At 51.6% G+C, this 20,297-nt stretch overlaps 1 protein-coding gene across 6 annotated transcripts in view; it reads left to right on the top strand.

Moving 5' to 3' along the window:
• The window catches only part of ZBTB46 (zinc finger and BTB domain containing 46), a 64,915-nt gene that overhangs the window by 17,751 nt on the left and 26,867 nt on the right, over positions 1-20,297 (top strand). For 4 of the 6 annotated variants that reach the window (XM_035025580.1, XM_035025577.1, XM_035025581.1 and 1 more), the window contains exon 2: positions 8,141-9,109. In XM_035025580.1, the coding sequence (XP_034881471.1) occupies positions 8,173-9,109 (937 nt within the window). In that variant the 5' untranslated portion in view covers positions 8,141-8,172. Of the gene's footprint in view, positions 1-6,001; positions 6,024-7,553; positions 7,576-8,140; positions 9,110-20,297 lie in introns of those variants that run through there. The other 2 variants (XM_035025578.1, XM_035025579.1) reach the window with 2 other exon arrangements.

Genomic DNA, 20,297 nt, shown 5'->3' with positions numbered 1-20,297 from the left:
ACCCCAATAAATAAAATCTTTAAAAAAAAAAAAAAGAAAGAAAGAGTGTCTCTCCAGGGTCTGCACACGCGGCCCTGCCCCAGATCAGTTTGCACTTTCCGGAACTCCGTGGAAGACGGCTCGCTCACTCGTGCTGCCTGTGTGTGGTACGTCTCACTCCACACGGTCACTCTGAAAAAGGGACATTAGGCACTGGGCTGGGGGCATGTGGACGCCTTCCTGCTGAGCGTGTCCCTGGTTGGGACACACCCCACTTCCCCGTTTACCTGCAGACACACATGCGGGGTGTTTCCGGGTTTTGACGGTTACACGGCTGAGAGTAGAGTGCGTGCGAGCCCTCATGTGGGGCCGTGCTCCCACGTCTCCTCATACCCCGAGTTGGGGTCGTTGGGTCATCTGGTGTTTGTTCAGCTTTTGAGGACGTGGCAAGGGTCGTCCAGAGCGGCCGCACCGAGTGCGAGGGTTCCAGCTGCTCTGCAGCCTCGCCGACGTGGACGTGGACATGGACGTGGACGTGGCTGGTCACCCTGCCGCCGCGGCCGTCCTGAGGGCACGCGGGCCGCGTGTAGTGGTTGTCGTCGGCGTTTCCCTGAGGCCTGAGGAAGGCGATCACCTTCCCGTGCTTGGCGGTTCAGAAATCTTTTGTGTGATGTGTCTATTCAAATTATGGTCCATTTAAAAAATCTCACCAAAATAACTACAAAGAACGGTTTTTGGGGTAGTGAAGTCGGCTCAGGCGTCTGTGGGGCCACCGTCTCTCCTCCATGGAGTTTCCGGGGGGCACGTAGGCTCAGAATGGTTTGGTTGTAGCGCTCGAGGTATCTTGCTTCAACTTTAAAACAATATTTGTGTGTTAGATGACATTTTAAGGAGAAGCTTAAATAAGTTTAAGTTGAGCTTAGCAGACGTGCACAAGTTACAGGTTAGAGGTAAGAAGGTGAGGTGACAGCCGGCGTAACCTAGGTTTGTGTGTGTGTGAGAAGGGTGCTCATGCTTTAAGAGTTGTCTCAAATTAGATGTGGGCTTTTCTTTTCTTTTTTTTTTAAAGATTTTATTTATTTATTTGAGAGAGAATGAGAGACAGAGAGCATGAGAGGGGGGAGGGTCAGAGGGAGAAGCAGGCTCCCCGCCGAGCAGGGAGCCCGACACGGGACTCGATCCCGGGACTCCAGGATTATGACCTGAGCCGAAGGCAGTCGCCCAACCAACTGAGCCACCCAGGCGCCCCAGATGTGGGCTTTTCTTGAGTGGGACTCAGTGACCGGCCCTGGGGGAGGATCCCGCTGCCTAGTGGGGCTGACCGGATGCTTGTGTGCTGGTAACAGGGACACAAGGTCTAAGTTACACCCACTGTTTTGCATTTTTATGGGAACCAGTGGTCTTCCTGGTGGAGCTCCTTACAAATGAGAGGAAGAAGGGACCCCAGGCTGGTCCCTGAACTTGGAACGCACAATGCAGTGAGTGATGTGCATTCACAGCCTTCAGATTCCGTGGTTCTTAAGCATTTTGAGACGCGGTGATGCGTTTGAACTCTCCCCGTGAAGCACTAGCAGTCGCGTGACAGGTGGAATGAGTAATAAATGCACGTCTTCAACAGGACAACCTCTGCTGCTAATTTGTAAACAGGGCTTTCTGGTTGACCCCCTTTCCTTCAGATACTGGTAGGAGAAGGTTTTGGAACGTACTCTGTAACTCCCCAGACCAGAGATTGGTGCCCTGTACTGAGCAGGTTAGGGACTGGTTGGGGAGCTGCCCGGCCCTCAGCATCCTGGACGCCTGAATCATAGAGCCGGCGGAGAGGAGACTGGCAGGAGCCGGTTCTGGCGCTCAGGTCGGAGCCGCCCGAGCCTCGTCTGTGCCCCTGGGTCGCCATGCCGGGCAGAGTTCACTGGAGCTGGTAGGGGACAGCAGAGTGGGCTTGGTGCCACGTGCACGCTTGGTTCCGAGGCTGGCTCCTCCGTGGGCCAGGAACTTGGTGTCTTTGAGCTTTGGTTCTCTTGGCTTGTAGTTTGGGGATGCTCTCCATCTTCCCTGGAGGCTGTGGGATTGGAAACGGCACCCGAGTGTCACACATGTTGCCTCCCAGAGGACCCCCCCTCGGTAGGAGTCTTGGTGACTTGCATTGCCCGCCGTGTCCCCGGTTTTCCATGGTAAGGGCTCCCGAGTCCGTATCAACCCCCCAGCACTGGTCAAGTGACGTGACCTCTGAAGTCTGGTCTGGAACGTGGATCCAAGTTGGTTTGGTACCAGAGTGGTTCTGTTTTATAAGTGATGCTCTAATACAGTATCTCTCGATCAGCAAGCTGTAAGTGGGGAACCTAGAGGAGAAATAAGAACGCAAGTTTGGAAAAAACAGCAGGGAGAGAATGCAACTTTGCAGGAGTTTCTGTAGCACCTTTGTGCAGCCTCAGGTGCCAGGGTGGTGACAGATCACCCCGCTTGCCCTGTGGGCAACAGGCAACAGCCCTTAGACCCTGACCTTACGATGCTTGGCATCTGTGTTTCTTCATGGACCACAGGCTCCTCTTTGAGAGGCCCCTTACTCACGGAGGGTGCCGCACACGGGCCCTTGAATTCGTGAGTGTACCCTGTGCTCCATGGAGCAGCACAGAAAATTCAGAGATGACAGGTTACCTGTCCACAGGTGCGTGTCTGCAGCCAGGTATGTCTCCGTGACGTGGGCTGTGCACCAGGGCGGGTGTTCCGCTCGCCTTGCCCTCAGAGAGGAACCATGGCGAGCATGCTTCCATCTCAAGGCTGTACCTCACCTGCCAGGCCGTTACACGACACAACACCTGTGGTCAGGTGGGTGGGACTCCCAGGAGCCCCTTACTGGTGCTGAGAGATGATCAACTTTGTAACGGAAATTCAGCTGTTCTCCTAAAGCTTCTTTGGGCTTGGATAGATTCCATGTACCCTTAATATTTTCATAACAGATCCTATTTTAGACTCCATTTCTTTTTAATGTACAGATAACTTTATCTATTGATGGACGCACTTTCTGGGCAGGCTGCTTCCATAGTTTGACTGTTGTAAATAATGCTGCTATAAACATAGGAGTGCATGTATCTTTTCAAATTAGTGTTTTTGTATTCTTTGGATAAATACCCAGTAGTGGAATTACTGGATCATACAGTATTTCTATTTTTAATCTTTTTTTTTTTTAAGATTTTATTTATTTATTTGACAGAGAGAGAGACAGCGAGAGAGGGAACACAAGCAGGGGGAGTGGGAGAGGGAGAAGCAGGCTTCCCGCGGAGCAGGGAGCCCAGTGCAGGGCTCGATCCCAGGACCCTGGGACCATGACCTGAGCCGAAGGCGGATGCTTAATGACTGAGCCACCCAGGCGCCCCAATACTTTTATTTTTTTAAAAGATTTTATTTATTTATTTGACAGAGAGAGAGACAGCGAGAAAGGGAACACAAGCAGGGGGAGGGGGAGAGGGAGAGAGAAGCAGGCTCCCCGCTGAGCAGGAAGCCCGATTCGGGGCTCGATCCCAGGACCCCAGGATCATGACCTGAGCCGAAGGCAGACGCCTAACGACTGAGCCATCCAGGCACCCCTCTATTTTTAATCTTTTGAGGACCCTCCATACTGTTTTCCAGAATAGCTGAACCAGTTTGCATTCCCAACAACAGTGCACGAGAGTTCCTCTTTCTCTGCATCCTTGACAACACCTGTTGTTTCTTGTGTTGTTGACTTTAGCTATTCTGACAGGTGTGAGGTGGTATCTCATCGTGGTTTTTATTTGCATTTCCCTGAGGATGAGTGATGTGGAGCATCTTCTCATGTATCTGTTGGCCATTTGGATGTCTTCTTTGGAGAAAAGTCTGTTCATGTCTTCTGCCCATTTTTAAATTGGATTATTTGGTTTTTGGGTGTTGAGTTGTATAAGTTCTTTATGTAATTTAGATACTAATCTTTTATAGGATATGTCATTTGCAAATATCTTCTCCCATTCAGTAGGTTGTCTTTTAGTTTGTTGGTTGTTTACTTTGCTGTGCAGAAGCTTTTTATCTTGATGTAGCCCAATAGTTTAGCTTGCTTTTATTTCCCTTGCCTCAAGGGACCTATCTAGAAAAATGTTGCTATAACTGATGTCAGAGACATTACTGCCTGTGCTCTCTTCTAGGATTTTTATGCTTTTAGGTCTCACATTTAGGTCCCTAATCCATTTTGAGTTTATTTATATGTATGGTGTAAGAAAGTGGTCCAGTTTCATTCTTCTGCATGTGGCTGTCCAGCTTTCCCAACACCATTGGTTGAAGAGACTGTCTTTCTCCCATTGCATATTCTTGTTCCTTTGTTGAAGATTAATTGACCATATAATTGTGGGTTTATTTCTGGGTGCTCTATTCTGTTCCATTGATCTATGTGTCTGTTTTTGTGCCAGTACCATATAGTTTTGATGACTGCAGCTCTGTAATATAACCTGAAGTCTGGAATTGTGATGCCTCAAGCTTTGCTTTTCTTTTTCAAGACTGCTTTGGCTATTTGAGGCGTTTGTGGTTCCAGATTTTTAAGTTTGTTTCTTCTAGATCCGTGAAAAATGCTGTTGGTGTTTTGATAGGGTTGCATTAAATCTGTGGATTGCTTTGGGTAGAATAGACATTTTAATAATATTTGTTCCTCCAAGCCATGAGCATGGAATGTCTTTCCATTTCTTTGTGTCCTCTTAAAATTTTTTTTTTTTTTTGGATTTTATTTATTTATTTGAGAGAGAGAGAGACCCAGAGCATGAGTAAGGGGAGGAGGCAGAGGGAGAGGGAGAAGCAGACTCCCGCTGAGCAGGGAGCCCAATGTGGGGACTCGATCCCAGGACCCCAAGATCATGACCTGAGCTGAATGCAGACTGAGCCACCCAGGCACCCCCTCTTCAGTTTTCTTCATCAGTGTTTTATAGTTTTCAGAGTATAAGTCTTTCACCTCCTTGGTTAACTTTATTCCTAGGTATTTTATTATTTTTGGTGGCAATTGTAAGGAGGATTATTTTCTTAATTTCTCTTTCTGCTGTTTCATTATTGGTGTATAGAAATGCAACAGATTTGGGGCACCTGGGTGGCTCAGATGGTTAAGCATCTGCCTTCAGCTCAGGTCATGATCCCAGGGTCCTGGGATCGAGCCCCGCATCGGGCTCCCTGCTCAGCAGGAAGCCTGCTTCTCCCTCTCCCTCTCCTCCTGCTTGTGTTCCCACTCTCGCTGTCTCTCTCTCTATCAAATAAATAAATCTTAAAAAAAAAATTTAAAAAAAAAATTAAAAAAAAAAAGAAATGCAACAGATTTCTCATATTGATTTTGTAGCCTACGAACTTACTGAATTCATTTATGAGTTCTGGTAGTTTTTTGGTAGAGTCTTTAGGGTTTTCTATAGATAGTATCATGTCATCTGGAAATAATGAGAATTTTACTTCTTCTTTATCAATTTGGATACCTTTTATTCCTTTTTCTTGTCTGATTGCTGTGGCTAGGACTTCTAGTACTATGTTGAATAACAGTGATGAGAGTGGACATCCTTGTCTTGTTCCTGACCTTAGGGGAAAAGCTCTCAATTTTCCCCCCATTGAGTATGACGTTCGCTGTGGGTTTTTCATAGAAGGCCTTTATTATGTTGACATATGTTCCCTCTAAACCTACTTGTCTTTTTTTTTTTTTTAAAGATTTTATTTATTTGACAGAGAGAGAGACAGCCAGAGAGAGAACACAAGCAGGGAGAGCAGGAGAGGGAGAAGCAGGCTTCCCGCAGAGCAGGGAGCCCGACGCGGGGCTCCATCCCAGGACCCCGGGACCATGACCTGAGCTGAAGGCAGATGCCCAACCATCTGAGCCACCCAGGCGCCCTAAACCTACTTGCTGAGAGTTTTTATCATGAGTAGATGTTATACTTTGTCAAATGCTTCTTCTGTATCTCTTGAAATAATCATACGGTTCTTATCCTTTCTCTTATTGATATGATGTATCACGTTGATTGATTTGTGAATATTGAAGCACCCTGCAACCCAGAAATAAATCCCACTTGATCGTGGTGAGTGATTTTTTTAAATGTATTGTTGGATTTGGTTTGCTGGTATTTGTGGGGGGGTAGTTTCATCTCTGTTCATCAGGGTTATTGGGCCCGTAGTTCTCCTTTTGTAGTGTCTTTACCTGGTTTTGGTATTGGGGTAATGCTGGCCTCATAGAATGAGTTTGGAAGTTTTCCTTCCTCTTTTACTTCACAGGGCATTTTTTAAGATGATTTCAGGTGGTGTTTGGAAACTTACTGTAATGACCAGAGGAAAGTGTGTGTGTTGTGACAGCTTCGAGCCAAAAAAGAAGTGTGTGGGGTCGGGGCGCCTGGGTGGCTCAGTCGTTAAGTGTCTTCCTTCAGCTCAGGTCATGGTCCCAGGGTCCCGGGATCGAGCCCGGGATCGAGCCCAGCATCGGGCTCCCTGCTCCGCGGGAAGCCTGCTTCTCCCTCTCCCACTCCCCCTGCTTGCGTTCCCTCTCTCGCTGTGTCTCTCTGTCAAATGAGTGAATAAAATCTTTAGGAAAAAAAAAAAAGTGTGTGAGGTGGACCCAGCCGAGTCCTGGGGAGCCGCCCTTTATGGGAAAGAGGCAGATGCCCCCACATTTGAACAGCATAGTTCTCTCCCATTAAACACATGTTGGTGTTTTTGGTGAGGGCTCCTGCCTGACTAACCAGCTGGAAAACGGTGCACTTAAGCGGGAAGATCAGCCTCTAACAACCTGTCTTTCTCAGGGAGTGTCATGGGGCGACTGTGTCCTCCATGCCCAGTGCCTTGGCCTGTGATCTAATTTGGATGTGATTAGTTACGATGAGGTTGTCCTGGAGTAGGGTGTCCAATATGACCTGTGTCCTTATAAGAAGGGGACGCTGGGACCCAGGCTCGCAGGGAGAAGGTGTGGGAACATGGAGACCGGGTGGTGATGCTTCTGCATCCAAGGATGGCCAGGGACTGCCAGCCGCCCCCAGAAGACAAGACAGGCCTGGACACGGCCTTCTGCGGAGCCGTAGAGGGAGCCCATCTGGGCCTCTGGCCTCCGGGCTGTGCGGGAATCCAGTTCTCTGTTTGGGCCGCCTGGTCTGGGGCACTGTGTTCTGGAAGTCCCCGGAAGCTAACAGTGGCAGCAGAGAGAACATGGCAGACAGATTAGGAAACGGTATCAGGAGAGTGCCTCGCGGGAGGGCACCACACCAGAGTGCTTCCCAAGGTGGAACCTCTGGTGCCTCTGGGTGCTCCGGCCCTGGAGGCCTCCTCCCTTGAGCTGGTTTGAGCTGGGGTTTCGGAATGTTGTAGGGCTGAGGCTGTAATGTCTGCTTCCAGGCCTTTCTGCCCTGTGGGTTTTGTTTGTGTAGGAAGCCCTTGCTTTGTTTTGTTTTTATTTTATTTTATTATTATTATTATTTTTTAAGATTTTATTTATCTGAGAATGAGAGAGAGAACACGAGAGGAGAGAGGGTCAGAAGCAGAAGCAGACTCCCCGCTGAGCAGGGAGCCCGATGTGGGACTCGATCCTGGGACTCCAGGATCATGACCTGAGCCGAAGGCAGTCGCTTAACCAACTGAGCCACCCAGGTGCCCTGTTTTTATTTTTAAAAAAGATTTATTTTATAGAGAGCCAGCAGGGAGGTGGGGGCGGGGCGCGAGGGAGCAAAGCCGACTCCCCGCTGTGCACAGAGCCCGACGCGGGGCGCAGTCCCCGGACCCTGAGATCATGACCTGAGCTGAAACCAAGAGTCGGACGCTTCACCGACTGAGCCACCCAGGCGCCCCCGTTTTATTTGTAAAGATGTGTCCTCAAGGGTGTGGGATGAGGCTCCCTTGGGTTATTTCACCTAGATTGTACATTTGGGTAAGAAAGCCACTTCAGCAACTAATGGGCGTTTGCCTTCTGTGCCGAGAGGCGGCCGCCCTGTGTAGGGTTCTGTTCAGAAGCCGGTTACTGCGGCGGTCAGCCTTGAACCCAGGAACTCACTGCAGACACTGCTCAGGTCCACCCGCCTGGTGGCTGCCGGCGGCCGGAGGCACAGGCTCTGACCCTGCGCGGCGGCCGGGCTCTCGAGGAGGGTGCGCTCCGCCGAACCTCCACGGGCGTGTCTGTGTCGTCGGGTGGCTAACTCGCGTGTTCTTGCCCCCGCAGAGTCTGTAGAACAGCAACACCAAGGCTTCCCCATGAACAACCGGAAGGAAGACATGGAAATCACGTCCCACTACCGTCACCTGCTCCGCGAGCTCAACGAGCAGAGGCAGCATGGCGTCCTGTGTGACGTCTGTGTCGTGGTCGAGGGCAAGGTCTTCAAGGCGCACAAGAACGTCCTGCTCGGCAGCAGCCGCTACTTTAAGACGCTTTACTGCCAGGTGCAGAAGGCGTCCGACCAGGCCACGGTCACACACCTGGACATCGTCACGGCCCAGGGCTTCAAGGCCATCATTGACTTCATGTACTCTGCCCACCTGGCCCTCACGAGCAGGAATGTCATCGAGGTGATGTCCGCGGCCAGCTTCCTGCAGATGACGGACATCGTGCAGGCCTGTCACGACTTCATCAAGGCAGCGCTGGACATCAGCATCAAGCCAGATGCCTCGGACGAGCTTTCGGAGTTTGAGATTAGTGCCCCTCCCGGCAGCAGCACGGATGCGCTGATCTCGGCTGTGATGGCCGGAAGGAGCATCTCCCCGTGGTTGGCTCGGCGCATGAGTCCTGCCAATTCTTCCGGAGACTCGGCCATCACCAGCTGCCACGAGGGAGGAAGCAGCTACGGGAAGGAGGACCAGGAGCCCAAGGCCGATGGTCCCGATGACATTTCCTCGCAGTCGCTGTGGCCTGGGGATGTGGGCTACGGGTCTCTGCGGGTCAAGGAAGAGCAGATCTCGCCGTCTCATTACGGAGGGAGTGAGCTGCCTTCCGCCAGGGATGGTGTGATACAGAACTCTTTCTCAGAGCAGGCTGGAGGCGATGGCTGGCAGCCCACAGGTCGAAGGAAGAATCGGAAGAACAAAGAGACAGTCCGGCATATCACACAGCAGGTGGAGGACGATAGCCGGGCCGGCTCCCCAGTGGCCTCCTTCCTTCCGACGTCTGGGTGGCCGTTCAGCAGCCGAGACTCAAGTAAGCCTTTTGTTTTTTACGGGCAGGGCTGAGACCCCGTTGGGCCACCGCGGCCCCAAAGCGCTGCACATCGGTGGCCCTGTGGCCGTTAGTTATGTAGGTGAAGCAGGCATTCCAGGCCCATGCCGGTGCCTTCCCGTGGGCCGTCTCTGGTCGCGGTAGGTTGGTACAAGTCCAGGGAGTAGGACGTTGGGGACCCCATCAGTACAGTGTCCACGTCACCGGCACACGGGCTGCCCGGGGTAGGGCTTCTTTAAAGGTGAGGGGTCAGCAGCTGGAAAAGTGGGGTCAACTTGAAGGGTCTGCTTTCCTTTTCATAGGGGAGCCATTCGTAAACACCAATTTTAAATGATTGAAACGTTAAAGTGTTAAAAGGTGGAAACGTGCATCAGATGAGGTGACATGAAGGTGGGACGTCGCAGACGCTCACCGTCCCGCGGCCTCAGTCCTGGGTTTTCTCTCCAGGAGACGTGGGTTTCGGTCATTGTTGTGACATTGAGCAAACTGTCACATGCCCGTGTTTGTCCCTGGCCAGGAGCTTATCTTGACCTGGGGGGACCCGAAGGCCTCTGGCGGTAAAGCACCCCTCGCAACGAGGGATGTCCCCTCGTTTTCAACCAATACAGGTCCGCTGGTTCAAGCTAGCAGACGTGTCATTTTCTTGCATTTGCTGGGTGTTGCTACACAGCAAGGGCCCCCCCGCCCGACCACGCGTCTGGCCCCGCGTTAGGGTCAGCGCCGCTCCGTGCTTAGCTTTGCTGAATCTGGTCCTCGCAGTCTGGATGACAGTTCTGTGTCTGTCTCCCAGACGAGTGGATAACAAAGTAGACATTTACCGAAACACCGGGCGCCCTTCCTGGTGCTGAGCCTGTAATGCTTACAGCTGGGCTAGCCCTTCCCCGAGGCAGACGGGGGACCCGCTCCCTCCAGCCCCAGGTGCAGTGGGGTGGGGAGGGATGAGGAAAGGCATTTGGTGGATCAGAGTTGGTCCAGAGCAGGATGGAGGCATCTTACAAGTTCTTGTCCTGGGGAGGGCCGTTCAGGAAGGTCAGCAATCATCCGGAACATGGGAATGGACTGAGGTGAACGCAGCAAACTGGGGTAATAGTCCTGAAAAGTGTCATGGATGCTAAGCATCCTGTGCTCAGGTTGGGGGGCGCCTGCCCACTCCCCCGGCCCAGAGGCTTCCTGGGCCGGGCGACTGGGGCCCCTGCATGAGCCCGGGCTCCTCCTCTCTGCTGTCAATACGCTAGCTTTTATTATCGTGGTAAGATGTATATGCCATAACCCTCGCTCTTTTAACCCTTTCTAAGTATGTAATTTATTGGCATTAAATACATTCACATTGTTCTGCAACCGTCATTACTGTTTATCTTCAAAAGGTTTCCATCACCCCAAACTGAAACTCTTATCCATTAAGCAGTGCCTCCCTGAGATGCACTGTGGCCTGTATTATTCCTTGTCATTCTCTGTCCCCGTGTGTTCCCAGCCCCGAGCACATGGCCAGACCCCTGTATGTTCAGTACAAGTTGGCTGAACCATGATTTTTCAACCTTGGGCTGGATGACTCTGCCATGGGGACTGTCCTGGGCGCTCTAGGACGGAGGCGGCATCCCTGACCTCCATCCACTAGATACCAATAGCAACCCATCCCCAAGTTTGCTGACCACCAAAAGTGTGTCCAGGCATTATAAATGTCTCTGATGGGCAGCACCCCACAGCTTTTGGAGTTTAACCGAGCTGAGAAGAAGGTGAAGTTTCCAAGCTGGTAGAAAAGCCACCTGCCTGTCTCCCTGTTAGCTGTTTGCAGGGAGAGGTACACTCCGTATGCTCCAAACCTTGTAATCTGTCACCAGCCCTGACTAAACTCTGAGAAGCAACAGTCCCTGGCGAACGACTTAAGGACAGATGCTCTGTGTGGAACCTTCTGGGGTGGTCAGTGCCGCAGTCCTGTCCTGGGACACCTGCTTGAGTGCCGTGAGCCGCCCAGCGGGCTGCGATGCTGGAGGTCTTACGGTTCGAGGGCCCATCTGCACAGTGAAGAATGTTTGCTCCTCAGGCCTGTGGGTTTGAGGTTTTAAATGCAGTTGTCAAGCAGAAGATGTTTTTAGAATCCAACAAGTGATTCGGCTGTGTACTTTTGTTAATGTCTTAAATCCCTTGGGTTACCAAGGCAACTGTGAACCGCTTCTGTTAGATTATTCTGAGTTGCAAAGACAAGGACATGAGGTTGTAGGCTCGCCTAGGATGGTTTCTGCCGGCTTTGGTGGCCATTATTCCTCCACTCTCGCCCTGGGGCTGGGTGTGGAAGTGTGAATTGCGATCCCAGTGGAGGTCAGTTTGTTTTCATTAAATATCTATTACCTCTCTTCGAGAAGAGTATTTTTAAATTCTCGTCCTATTTGTAGGAGAAAGGACCCTATTCCAAGGGAATGTGTCAGGTGGTTATTGCAGATCATTTGGGGGCTCAGTACAGATGCTCGGATACCCAAGGCTGCATGCCCTGTCCCTTCTGTGTGTCCCCACCTTGACTTGTGGTGATTTGGAGTCTGTTAGCATTTAAGAGTGATTTTTCCAAGCAAAAGGCCAAGAGCTTCCACGAGAACGTCCGTTGAAATTTACTTCTGAGTTATAGCAGTTCGCTTGTGTGACAGCTCGAGGGCGCAGGTAGGCTGCAGTAAAGTCGTGGCCAGACCCCCGTTCCTTCTCCTCGTCCTCCTTGGGGCCCTGGCTTCCCCCTTTGTGTGCGACCCCGAGATGGCCCCAGGCCCCCGATGAGGTGGATCTGTAGCTGCTAGTTCAGAAGCTGGTATGGGAAGAGCCCAGGTGTTTGTCCTAATGTCCCATACATGTTCCTAAAAGGTTTTGTGAAAAAGAGAGTTCTGTAGCTAGAATAAAATGTGTGGGTTTTGTAAAGTAAATGTTTATACCTATATTTTTGTGAAGTTGAGTCTTTAGTTGTAAAGTTGGACGTGCTGGGATTTTTAAGAACGTGTTGGAACCACAGGACGGCTTCGGGTGAAGGTGGTCTCTGTAGGCTCCCAGCCGGCTCCTCATGCCCTTGTGGCCTCTTGCCTGTGCGGGGGAAGGGGGAGGGGCAGGTGCGCCATCTTGCAGGCTAGGGGAGTCCACGCTGCCCCTGCTGAGGTCAGAGGGTCCTTGCTGGGGCTGAGTAGGGAGGAGACGTCCCAGGCTGGACTGTCTTAGTCTGCCCTCAGGCACCGTCCTAAACCACAGGAGGGCACGGATGGATTCGTTTGAGAAGCGGTGAAGCTTGTGAGTTTGAGTTAAGCTACACGTCGGTCCATGATCTGAGTGGAGACGTAAGGGACGAGCAGAGTGCCCAGCACCCAGGGCGTGATCCTCTGGGCACTCTGCTGGAAGCCAGCTTTCCACTGCCAACACTTGCGCGGACTTGATCGCTTCTCTCTCTCTCTTTGAAGATTTTATTTATTTATTTGACAGAGAGAAAGAGACAGCGAGAGAGGGAACACAAGCAGGGGGAGCGGGAGAGGGAGAAGCAGGCTTCCCGCGGAGCAGGGAGCCCGATGCGGGGCTTGATCCCAGGACCCTGGGACCATGACCTGAGCCGAAGGCAGACGCTTAATGACTGAGCCACCCAGGCACCCCATTGATCGCTTCTCTTAAAGAAAGTTGTCTTGCCTAGTCTGGTATTTGTGTTTGGAGGTAAAAGAGCCTGAATGAAAAGTGACACCACGGTATTGTGGGTCTGGGACTGGACCTGCCTCCCGCATCCACACTGTTGGACCCTGTTCCTGACACTTGAGCTCCACCCCTTGTCAGCCCCTCTGCTCTTCTCCTTTCCTCAAAAGTTTGAGCTCAGTTGTAGACCCCAGATGTTTTTCCTTCAGGTCTGAGCAGAATTCCTTGGAATCCGTTCTGGTTGACCTTGTTGCTGTCAGTCAGATGGCAGCTAAGGACCCGACAGAGACAGCAATCCTGTTTGTTGGAATATTGGCTGAGCGTGCGGAACGCAGGGGCCGTAATGGGCGCCCCTGCCGCCGGGATGAGAGGTAGCGAGGTGTCCTTTGTCTGATCTGGGAGGGTGGGAAACGCTGGTGACTCGGAACAGCGGAGCGGTAACAGAAGCCAGATGCCTGCGTGGGAAGGGGCCCCGCGGGTGGAGGCATGCTGCGGGGGCATGCCCTGTGACTCGTGGCTCATCCACGCCTGGTGCTGTACTTCTGAATCATCGTCCTGGTTGCGGATCCTGGGACCTCGGCTTTGCTGAGCTCCTGCAGCTTCTTTTCCTACCCCAATGAAAGCGCTTCTTTTGCGTCCGGACTTTCTAGAACATGGAGTTCATGAAGGGTGAGTCTTTGAAGGGCTCTCACGACATTCAACTCAGCCCCCTGTTCTTCCAGGTGCAGAGACTGAGGCTGGGTGCTGCTGAGTGGCTTGTCCCCAGGGGTGCCCAGCAGGGCTGGGAGGACGCCCCACCCGGAGGGAGCTCTGCAGAAGAGCTGGAGTGTGTTCTGGGCTGGTGCCTGACAAGGCAGGCCACATCGTGAGGCTGTGTCAGGCTGGAGCAGGAGGTGGAGGTGCTTCTGGAAGCCCCTTGAGCCGAGCAGCCCTCCGGGCTCTGGCGACGGTGAGCTCAGGATCCCCAGAGTTCAGCTCAGGGGAATGTGCATGAGTTGGTATGATTGACATTTTGCTAAGCAGCACTGGGATGTGTCTTTGCAGAGAGTGTGACCACGTCCTTGTGCTCAAGGATCGTGCAGAAAGGAGCCCTCTCCAGCTCCCGAGTACAGGGGGCTGCCCCCCAACAGCCTCGCTGAGTTAACGTGCGTGTTCCAAAGCGAGCCTTCACTGCTTCGTGGTTGGTCCACACATGGGCAACCATCTCTGTGGATCCTGTTTTGATTTGAACTTGAGGGCTTGGTTTTCTTTAACCGAGTGCTTACTTTCTTTTGGTGTTTGTAGACCATGACAGTGATGCCCGGAGGGTCTTCTGACTTGGGGCTGCCTGTGTCTGGTGCCCCGGGGCGAGGCAGCATTTGCCTCCCGGTGAGGAGGAGGGACTTGGCTATGTTGAAAGCCTCAGGGTGAGACTATGTATATGCATATATAATATATATATATGTGAAAGCACAGCTTGTAAAATTCCATTTAAATGGAGATTTTAAGAGGAGTAGTGTTATTTTGAAGTGTTCGTTTGAAAATTTTTATGCCACCGCTTTTTTCAAACTTCGAAAAAGGTGCAAACCCCTCACTGTTCAGCTGGCTAATGAGCAGCCCCCGAAGGCCCGCACGTCAGTCCTGGGGGCCGCCTCCCCCAGAGGGTTGCCGCCTGCCGTGGGTTTCTCTCAGGTACGCTGGGGTGGGATGAAGCTACGGCTGCACCTTGCGTGTGGGTTCCAGTGTGTGCATGCACACCGTGGACTCCTTGTCCTGATGTGGACGGCTCTGGGCTGTTGCCGGTTTTGGTCGTGAAGATCAGTGCTGCCTTTGGGTCTTGTTCTGGTATGTTCTGGAGGTGTTTCTAGGGGGTGCATCCGTTCCCTACAGCTGCTGTGGGAAGTTACCACGAACCTAGCAGCTTAAAGTAGCACAACCGTATTATTTTACAGATGTTAGGAGTCTGAATTTGGGTGGCAGTTCCTTCTGGAGCCTCCAGGAGAGAACGTTCCTTGGCTTTCAACAGATTCTAGAAGCACAGCCTTCCTTGGCTCCTGGCCCCACATCGCTCCGCCCTCCTGCCTCCCTCTTCCGCTTAGAAGGACCCTTGTGTTGACAGTACCCACCTGGATAATCTTCCCACCTCAGGGTTCCTGACTCCATCACACCCGCAAAATCCCTTTCTGAGCTGAAATCAAGAGTCAGATGCTCGGGACGCCTGGGTGGCTCAGTCATTAAGCGTCTTCCTCCAGCCTCCAGCTCAGGTCATGATCTCAGGGTCCTGGGATCGAGCCCCGCGTCAGGCTCCCTGCTCCGTGGGGAGCCTGCTTCTCCCTCTCCCACTCCCCCTGCTTGTGTTCTCTCTCTCTCTCAAACAAATAAATAAAATCTTAAAGAAAATAAAAGATGCTCAACCGACTGAGCCACCCAGGGGCCCCAAGGAAGTTTTTTTTTGTGTGAAAATTGCCATTCTTTCTTCCTACTTCTTGGAGTATAATATACATACAGTAAATTGCACAAATTTCGAGTTTGAATAATTTTTTGTTTCTCTCCCTAACATTTTATTGGGGAAATATTTACACTTAGAGAGAAGTTGAAAAAAAAAATGAGCACGTCTGCTGCCTAGATTCTCCACTTAACATTTTGCTACGTTTGCTTTATTACATGCTTATCCATCTAATCATCGAAAACCCATTTTATTTTTCAATGCATTTCAGAGTACCTGGCCGATGTCCCGTATACTTCATCCCAAAACACTCCAGCGAGCATTTCATTAGAGTTCAGCCTGTGTTTCCATTTTTAAGGTCACTTTGACACCTGGCACGCACCATTTCCCAGTGTGCCTCTCGATGAGTCTTGGTCCATGTGTGTCCCTATGCCCCACCCGAGGAGCAGAGCATTCCTGCCCCAGCAGCCTCCAACCTGACTCCTTCTGCCACAGCTCTTCTCTGCCGGCCTAGCGCTTCCTCTGGACGAAACCACGTGGCACGCGCCCTGCTGTGGAGCGGCTGCTTCGTGCGCCTGGCCCCGGGGCATGTGCGTGGCCGCATCTCCTGTAGTCCACACCTGGGGGGCTCTGCCTAGTGTCCCTGGGCCCGAATACGCTGCCGGGTGATTATCCAGATTCTTGTTAACTGCCATGTGGGCAGGAGCCAATTTTTGCTATTATGAATAAGACTTCTGTGAGCATTTTTGGCAAGCCTATCTTGTGGACGTTGTTTTCATTTCTCTTGAGCAAATACCTAGGAGTGCAGTGGCTGGGTCACAGGGAAGGGGTGACTTTAGTTTTATAAGGAACTGCCAGACCTTCTCCTGAGTGTCTGCACCCCCCCTCATAGCGTGAGGAATTTTGGTTGCTCCCCATCCTCCACAGCTTTGCCCGTTGTCTTTTTAATCTGAACCAGCCTAGTGGGTGAGTTTGGTGAGCTTTGACAAATGCATACATCTCTATGTCGGGAGAGAGAACACTTCCCTTGCCTGGCGCAGCCCCTCCCGTCCTTTCTGCTCACCCCCCACCCACCCAGGCCACTCTTGACTCCTGTCCCCAGCGTGGCCTGGAACTGCAGTGCATGCTCTCCTGTCTGGCTTATTTTATTTAACTCTTGTTTTTCCATTTTGAGGTTATTGTAGATGAATGATGAGCTGTAAGAAATAACACGGAGGGGCCCTGTGTCCCCTGAGGCCGTTTCCCCAAGGCTGACGTCTTGCGAACACCGTCACTGCCACCACCTGTATCTGGACGTTGACACGGTCCACGGACCTCAGCCCCCACCACAGCGGCCGCCGAAGACCCCGGGGTCGCTACCCCCCCTTTGGCAGCTGCTAATCTGCCCGCGTTTCTGTGATTTTCAACGTGCTTTTGAGGTTTGTCCGTGTTGTCGTGTGCATCACTAAATCCTATTTCCAGCTTGTGTTCTGTTCTCTGGCTGTAACACGCTGTGTTGACTCCTTCACCTGTTTGCGGTTTTTCGGGTGGTTTCCGGCGCTGTGAACACGCCGCTGGGATGTGCTGGGACGTCTTTGTGCACATGTGAGTTTTGATTCCTCTCAGGTGAACTCCCGGGGCCGTGACTGCTGGGACCCTAGGCTCATGCTGGCTTTGCTCGAAGTCCCCTTTGCTTCACATCGTCGTCAACAGTTCACACTGTTCCCTTTCCCATTTCTAAGCGCTCTGGGGACGTGGCCTGGTGCCTCCTGTGTGCACCTCGTGTTTCTTTGATGGGCCGTGTTGTTGGTCTTCTTTCCGTGTGTGTGTTAGTCTTTCTTCGTCAGGGTCTGACCCCGGGTGGCTTGTGCTGGTGGGTTAGAAATGTTGGCCGTGACGAGCCACTCTTCACGCTCTGCTTTCCGGAAGTGCCTGTTCACGTCTTGAACCCGTTTCTCAGGGCTGAGTTGAGAGTTCTCGGCATATTCTGATCACACCTCAGCAGGTGTGTGTCTTGCAGACATTTTCTGTCTTTGCTTCACGTTTTCATTTAACATTGTTTTTGGAGGAGCATACCTTGTAAATCTCGATGGAGCCCGATTTGCGAACTCTTTTCTTTTGAGGCTCCTACGTTTTGAATCCTATCACGGAAATCTTTGCCAAAGGTCACAAACATTCCCCCCTGTGTTTTTCCTGGAAGCTTAACAGATTTGGGTGTGACGTGAAGGTCTGTGGTTCACACTGATTTCTGTATATAGATGTCTAGTTGTTCCAGTACTATTTGCCCAAAACCTGACTTTTACCCGTTGAATCACTTTGCTGACTATATAGTTACAAAGTAATTAATTCAATTGTATATTTATTCAATTATATATATATTTCAAGTAAGGAGGATTTATGGAATGATGTGAAAACTTTTTGAAAATTAAGAAAATGAGGTAACTTGATTTGAACTTGGATAAAGAAAGGTGACATTTTTGAAATAGAGAATACATTTTGGACACATAAAGTGAGAAGGTAAATATTGGGTGAAATGCGTACTTAAAAGTTTTGAACTGTACTGTGCCCCATTTGAGTCTGATTTGGGCTGTAAGCACCTGGGTGGGGGCAGGGATGTGTGTCCCACCGGCACACTCTCTCCGGAAGCTTCCGTGTGTTTTTTGCACAGTGCACACACTGGGCGCCTGTTTGGTGAGCGAGGCAGTGGGCTGAGCAGGGTTGGGGTGTGACATCTGTGCAGACGTTCTCAAATGCACCTCGTGAGCACTTTAAAGAATCGTGAAGAGTGGAGATCTGGGGAAACGTGAGAAATGGGGTGCCCCCAGGACAGCCTGGTTGTGAGGTCAGCGCCCCTCCCTCCCTGCCCTCCTCGCCCCTCCTGGCCTCCTCCCTCCACGACAGCCCCGTCCCCCAGGCCCTGGAGCCCACGTGGCTGGAACCCACTCTTTCCTGTTTTGAATCTGCTCATACCCCACTTTAGGACCAACACTGCCTGATCTAGTTTGATCGTTTAAAAATTCTGCTTATTTTAGGGACGCCTGGGTGGCTCAGTCGTTAAGCGTCTGCCTTCGGCTCAGGTCATGATTGCGGGGTCCTGGATGGAGCCCCGCGTTGGACTCCCTGCTTGGCGGGAAGCTTGCTTCTCCCTCTCCCACTCCCCCTGCTTGTGTTCCCTCTCTCGCTGTCTCTCTCTGTCAAATAAATAAATAAAATCTTAAAAAAAAAAAAATTCTGCTTATTTTAATTATAATCTCTTTTCTGCTCTCCAGCTAAAGATTGTGAGCTACGTTTTTTGTGTGTGTGAGCTAAATTTTCAAAATGCTATGATGTATCATTTATTTTTATTTTTATTTATTTATTTTTTTTTTAGATTTTATTTATTTATTTGACAGAGAGACACAACACAAGCAGGAGGAGTGGGAGAGGGAGAAACAGGCTCCCCGCGGAGCAGGGAGCCCGATGCGGGGCTCGATCCCAGGACCCTGGGATCACGACTGGAGCTGAAGGCAGACGCTTAATGACTGAGCACCCAGGAGCCCCAGTTATGATGTATCATTTATAGGAAGCGAGAAAAAACAGTGTATTCCCCTCTAGAATAAAACCTTTACGTCTAACTCATCGCCCTTGACAATTAGGTATTTTTTTTTTTAATTCATTTGAGACACAGAGCTACAGAGAGAGAGAGAAAGCATGAGCAGGGAGAGAGGCAGAGGGAGAGGAAGAAGCAGGCTCCTCGCTGAGCCAGGAGTCCCATGTGGGGCTCGATCCCAGGACCCCGGGATCATGACCTGAGCTGAAGGCAGACGCTTAACCATCTGAGCCACCCAGGCGCCCCGACAATTAGGTATTTTTAATCCTGTTTGCTTCATTTATTAAAGTGGTGTCAGCGTCAGGAAATAAGCCCGAGTGCCTCTCCGTCGCCCATGCACGTGGCGTGTGGTCATTTCTTGTTGCCACATACGGGTGTGAGGTGTCTGCCCAGCGGCTGCTCCCGCGTGCTGACCCTTTCTCCCGGACGCAGGCTCTTCCTGTCTCCCTGGAGCCAGCGCCAGCTGTCGTGCACGCGTGTGTGCAAGCAGGCTTGTGCACGCGCGCGTGTGTGTGCTCGTGTGTGTATGTGAGCATACACACGTGCGTGGTCGACACCCGACGTGACTAGCTTACCAACGACTTTTTGGAACTCAGCTCATTTTCAGATGTGAGATGGGACGCTTGGTGTCCTCTCAAGCTTTTTGTAAACAACGTAGCTTGAGTCCTAGGAGGTCCTGGGGACAGGCAGCCTCCTGGACGTGCCGTTGATTCCGGAACCTCCCTGCACGCACGAGGCTTGGCCTGGGGGTTAGGGCACCCTTGCCAGGACTCGGATTCGCAGGGTGGTTGTGTGAGGAGGCATGGCGTTGCTTGGACGTCCGTCTGTGACGTTCCTCGTGGAATTCATTGGGATTTGGAAGGTTAGCAGCCTTTGCATGAACTGCCGTGGCTTCCGGGCTCCATCCACGTGGTAGCGAGTTCTCACTTGACTCCTTTCCACGACCGAGCAAGAGTCCACTGTGAGGATGGACCGTCTTGCTTGCCTGTCATCCCCCGACATTGGGCTTGTTCCTCTTTCTGTTGCGAATAGTGTTGCTGGGAGCTTGTGTGTGTTCACTGCTCTTGGGTACGAAACCCTCTGAGGGCGCTGGTGGTAACTCTGTGTGGTCTCTCGAGGAGCTGTCACGCTGTCCCCCAGGGGCTGCACCCCTGGATGTTCTGACCAGCAATGGGGGAGGTTCCAGTGTCTTTACACCCTTATCAGCCCTTGTGACCGTCTGACTGGTCTGACGGATTCTAGCCACTCTGGTGGGTGTGAAGTGGCCTCTCGTGGTTTCGAGGTGCGTGTCCCTGATGACCGATGGTGTTGGACATTGCTCACTGGTCATTTATGTGTCTTCTTTGAATGAATATCTGCTCAGGTCCTTTGCCCATTTTAAAAATGGGTTCTTTTTCGGGCGCCTGGGTGGCTCAGTTGGTTAAGCGACTGCATTCGGCTCAGGTCATGATCCTGGAGTCCCAGGATCGAGTCCCACATCGGGCTCCCTGCTCGGCAGGGAGTCTGCTTCTCCCTCTGACCCTCCTCCCTCT

This window comes from Mirounga leonina, unplaced genomic scaffold, assembly GCF_011800145.1.
Source record: "Mirounga leonina isolate KUSES-001 unplaced genomic scaffold, KU_Mleo_1.0 Mir_195, whole genome shotgun sequence".
NCBI classification, from domain to species: domain Eukaryota; kingdom Metazoa; phylum Chordata; class Mammalia; order Carnivora; family Phocidae; genus Mirounga; species Mirounga leonina.
This window is presented reverse-complemented; position numbering and strand designations above follow the sequence as displayed.